Below are 3,802 nucleotides of genomic sequence, written 5' to 3' on the forward strand. Positions count from 1 at the left end.
GTTAAGTGCCATCACGTGCATGAAACGTGATGGCTATTTTGGTCATTTTGCAGTTAATACTTGATTAAACCGGTTTGAAAAGGTTGGTACCGGCATTTAATTAACACACTCACATCTCATCCTCTCATTTTACAAAACCCTAAATCGATCGATCGATCGATTGAAGCAATGTCTTTGCAGATTCGCACACTTGATACCGATCCTAAGTCCATCAATGACATATACGGTATGTGTTTCTATACTTGAATTTTTTTTTTATTTTTTGCAGATTTAGAACCCTAGAATCTAATTTAGCCTAATTTTAAATTTACAAAATTAAATACAGATTGTTACCCTGATTTGTTCACAGTTATCTTACATCATGGTGGTAGTCTAATGAAAAAAGGTAGTGAACTAGTTTACAGTGGAGAAACAACCTACGTTGATTGTTTTGATGTAGACAAGTTTAAATTTTATCAATTTAATCAAGTATTAACAGAGTTGGGTTATGATCCTCAAGAACCTGTAGTATTGAGGTATCTGCAATCGAATACAGAGATGAATGTTGGGTTACATCTGTTAGATAATGATGAAGATGGATTTATGATGCTTACTTACATGGATAGTGATAATACTAGGGAGTTTAATGTCTATGTTGAGCATCCAAATAAAACTGGGAAGAGGGTACTTATTCAAGATATTGATGAGAATGTTAGTGAAGGTAATGCAGGTAGTGAAGCTAGTGAAGGTAGTGAAGATTGTGATTATATCGAAACAGATGAGGAAAATTGAATTGATGATGATGATGTAGACATGAGAGACTTCACCTTCAACATTGATAAAGATATTGGGTTTATGGGTAATGGTTCTAAGGTTTTCAACACATATGTTGTAGAAAATGAGGATGATCATGAGCTAGAAGAATTGAATAATGATGGGTTTGAGAGTTATGATTCTGAAAGTGATGAAGAAGCTATAAGGAAGAAGAAAATTCGTGGGATTAGAGCACATGTGGAATCAAATGCAGAGATTGGAAAGACCTTTTTTTATATTGGGCAAAAGTTTGAATCAGAAGCTGAGGTTAAGGAAGCAGTTCATTTACATGCTATTGAAACAAGAAGGAAGCTTGTGTTTGTTAAAAATGATAAAAAAAAAAAGGATTAGGGTTCGATGTGAAGGGCTTGTTACTAAACCAGGAGTGGCTAACCCAGTAGATGCTGATGGGGGTAGTCAAGAGTGCAATAAAGAAATGGTTGGTCATAAGTGTGGTGAGGGGACCAGCAGAGTAAAAAGAATTGGTAAAAAAGGGAGTTTAGGTGGGAAAAGTAAAGACAAATGTTTAAAGGGTAAAGACAAACAAGTCAAGGGGGTTCCAATAAATGTGATAAGGGGGAATCTTGTGCACCTGCAAAAAGGGAGTGGGTGAAAAGAAAATTGATTATTAAATGTGACTTTGTCTTATTGATATCCAAACAACCAGATTGCCATGAATGGGAGGTGAAAACCTACAAACCCCATCACACTTGCAAACAATCCAGAAAGCTACCATTCTGCACTTACAAATTCTTATCAACCAAGGTGTTGCCCAAATTAGCCACAAATCCCAAAATACCTATTAAAGCTGTTAAGGCTTTTTTAGAAACAGATCTGGAACTTGTAATCTCTGAATATAAAGCATATCATGCTTTAAAAACTGCAACTAAGGTAATGCAAGGGGACTATCAATCTGAGTATGGGGAACTTAGAGATTACATCTTAGAACTGCAGAGGTCTAATCCTGGTACAACTGTGAAACTTGATGTGGAACCTGGTAACCTTAAATCTGAAACTAGGGTTTTCAAAAGAATTTATGTATGTCTGGGAGCACTCAAGAAAGGATTCAAGGCAATTGGTAGAGATTTGTTGGGATTAGATGGTTGTTTCATGAAAGAACCTGCAAAAGGTTGTATTTTAACTGCTGTTGGTGTTGATTCCAACAATGGCATTTATCCTGTAGCATATGCCATTGTAGAGCTAGAATGTGGAGCTTCTTGGACTTGGTTTTTAAAATGTTTGGGTGAAGATCTTGATTTGTGCAGCAACTCTAACTTTACATTCACATCAGACAGACAAAAGGTATTGTTTGTTTATATTCATACCTAATTATTCATTCATATCTAATTAATTGTTATTAGGGTTTGGTTAATGTTATTTTGATTAATTTATGTTATTAGGGTTTGGTACATGCTGTAGAGAATTTGTTTCCATGTGCTGAGCACAGACATTGTTTAAGGCATATTCATGGCAATATGAAAGGTTCATTTAGAGGAGTGGCATATAAAAATCACTTGTGGAGGTGTGCCACTGTGACAACTGTACCTGAGTTTGAACATGCAATGAACCAGTTAAAAGAATTTGATAATGCTGCTTATGTTTGGTTAAGTGATATCCCTCCTCATCAATGGGCAAGGAGTCACTTCACTGGAAGGGCTGTTTCTGATGTTTTACTTAGCAATATGTGTGAGGATTTTAATAGATGGCTTATTGATGCAAGAGACAAACCCATTGTCACAGCTCTAGAGTACATTAGGGAGTATTGTATGAAAAGGATTGTGAATGTTATCAAGAAAAAGTCAAAGTGTGATGGCCCTTTAAGTATTGGATCTGCTAAAGTTTTTGAAAAAATCAAATCTGAAGCTAACAAGTGCACTGTTTTATGGGGAGGAAACCAAAAATACCAAGTTAGTGGACCAGCAATCAATGGACAACCAGCTGAGCAGTTTGTTGTTGATATGGAGACCAGAACTTATACCTGTAGAAAGTGGGAGTTAACTGGCATACCATGCAAACATGCAGTTGCAGTCAACTGGAATATGGTTGAAAATGGTTTTGAAGTTGGTGATCCAGAAACTTGGGTTCATTCTGTGTATCAGTTAACTACTTGGAACAATATCTATCAGTTTACAATTGAGCCTTTGAATGGCAGGCATTTATGGCCAAAATCTGGTGATTTGTACACACTTGTGGCTCCAAAAAAGATTTCCACTCCTGGAAGACCTAAGAAAAAAAGAAGGATATCTGCAAATGAAGTTGATGAGATTGGTGAAGGAGGAAAACTGTCAACACAAGGTAACAGTTATTTAACTTTTACAATTTTTTCCTATTTACTTAGTTTAAATTTCTTAGCATGGTTGTTTTCCTATGTAACTATCAGGTAAGTTGAAGAAGTGTGGATCATGTGGAGAGTATGGACATAATAAGAGAGGTTGTCCTAAAGGAAAAGGGGATGCATCTACTAGTGGTGGTGGAAGTGTGAATAAGAAGGGAAAGGTTGCAGCAGTTGGGAAGAAGAAGAAATAGATAATTTTGTTGGATCTTTTGTTATGGTTGTGAACTTGAACAATTCTACATGTCTTTTGGTACTTGTGTAATGGTGTGATGAGTAAACTAATTGTCTTTTGGTACTTGGATCTTTTGTTTAGTGTTTATGTAATGGTAGTAAACTAATTGTCTTATGTTCACTATTTAATGGTTGTTTTAATTTGACATTTCAAGTTGTTTCCATTGTTATTTGATGTTACATGTTCAAATCAGGTTAAAGACAATTGCAATTGCATTTTTGGATAACAAAAACTGAATAGGGAAGCAAATTGCAATTGCATTTTGGTACCTGTGTTGCATTACATCAACAATTGTATATGTTTACATTCTACAAACACATCTTGATCAAATAACCTTTCATTTCATTCATTACTTCAACATCCATACACTGATTTCATTTACATATAGCCACAATAAAACTAAACCTTCCAAAACATACCAAACACATGCTAAACCAAAAGCT

General features: G+C 35.4%; 1 protein-coding gene across 1 annotated transcript; it reads left to right on the top strand.

Moving 5' to 3' along the window:
• Positions 1-1,228: 1,228 nt before the first annotated feature.
• LOC139902640 (uncharacterized) lies at positions 1,229-3,318 on the top strand. Its single transcript, XM_071885250.1, has 4 exons — positions 1,229-1,325; positions 1,460-2,094; positions 2,193-3,087; positions 3,173-3,318. Exons 1-4 carry the CDS (start codon positions 1,229-1,231, stop codon positions 3,316-3,318), a joined length of 1,773 nt encoding a protein of 590 aa, XP_071741351.1.
• The last annotated feature ends 484 nt before the right edge of the window (positions 3,319-3,802 follow it).

The sequence above is a fragment of the Rutidosis leptorrhynchoides genome, chromosome 1 (assembly GCF_046630445.1).
Source record: "Rutidosis leptorrhynchoides isolate AG116_Rl617_1_P2 chromosome 1, CSIRO_AGI_Rlap_v1, whole genome shotgun sequence".
NCBI classification, from domain to species: domain Eukaryota; kingdom Viridiplantae; phylum Streptophyta; class Magnoliopsida; order Asterales; family Asteraceae; genus Rutidosis; species Rutidosis leptorrhynchoides.

Bases quoted from the DNA above. Each gene is read 5' to 3' on its own strand.
- LOC139902640 (XM_071885250.1), top strand. From the start codon at position 1,229: ATGGTTGGTCATAAGTGTGGTGAGGGGACCAGCAGAGTAAAAAGAATT. The intron at 1,326-1,459 runs GTAAAGACAAAC...CCAAACAACCAG, and splicing joins TAAAGACAAATGTTTAAAGG to ATTGCCATGAATGGGAGGTG. The intron at 3,088-3,172 runs GTAACAGTTATT...TGTAACTATCAG, and splicing joins AGGAAAACTGTCAACACAAG to GTAAGTTGAAGAAGTGTGGA.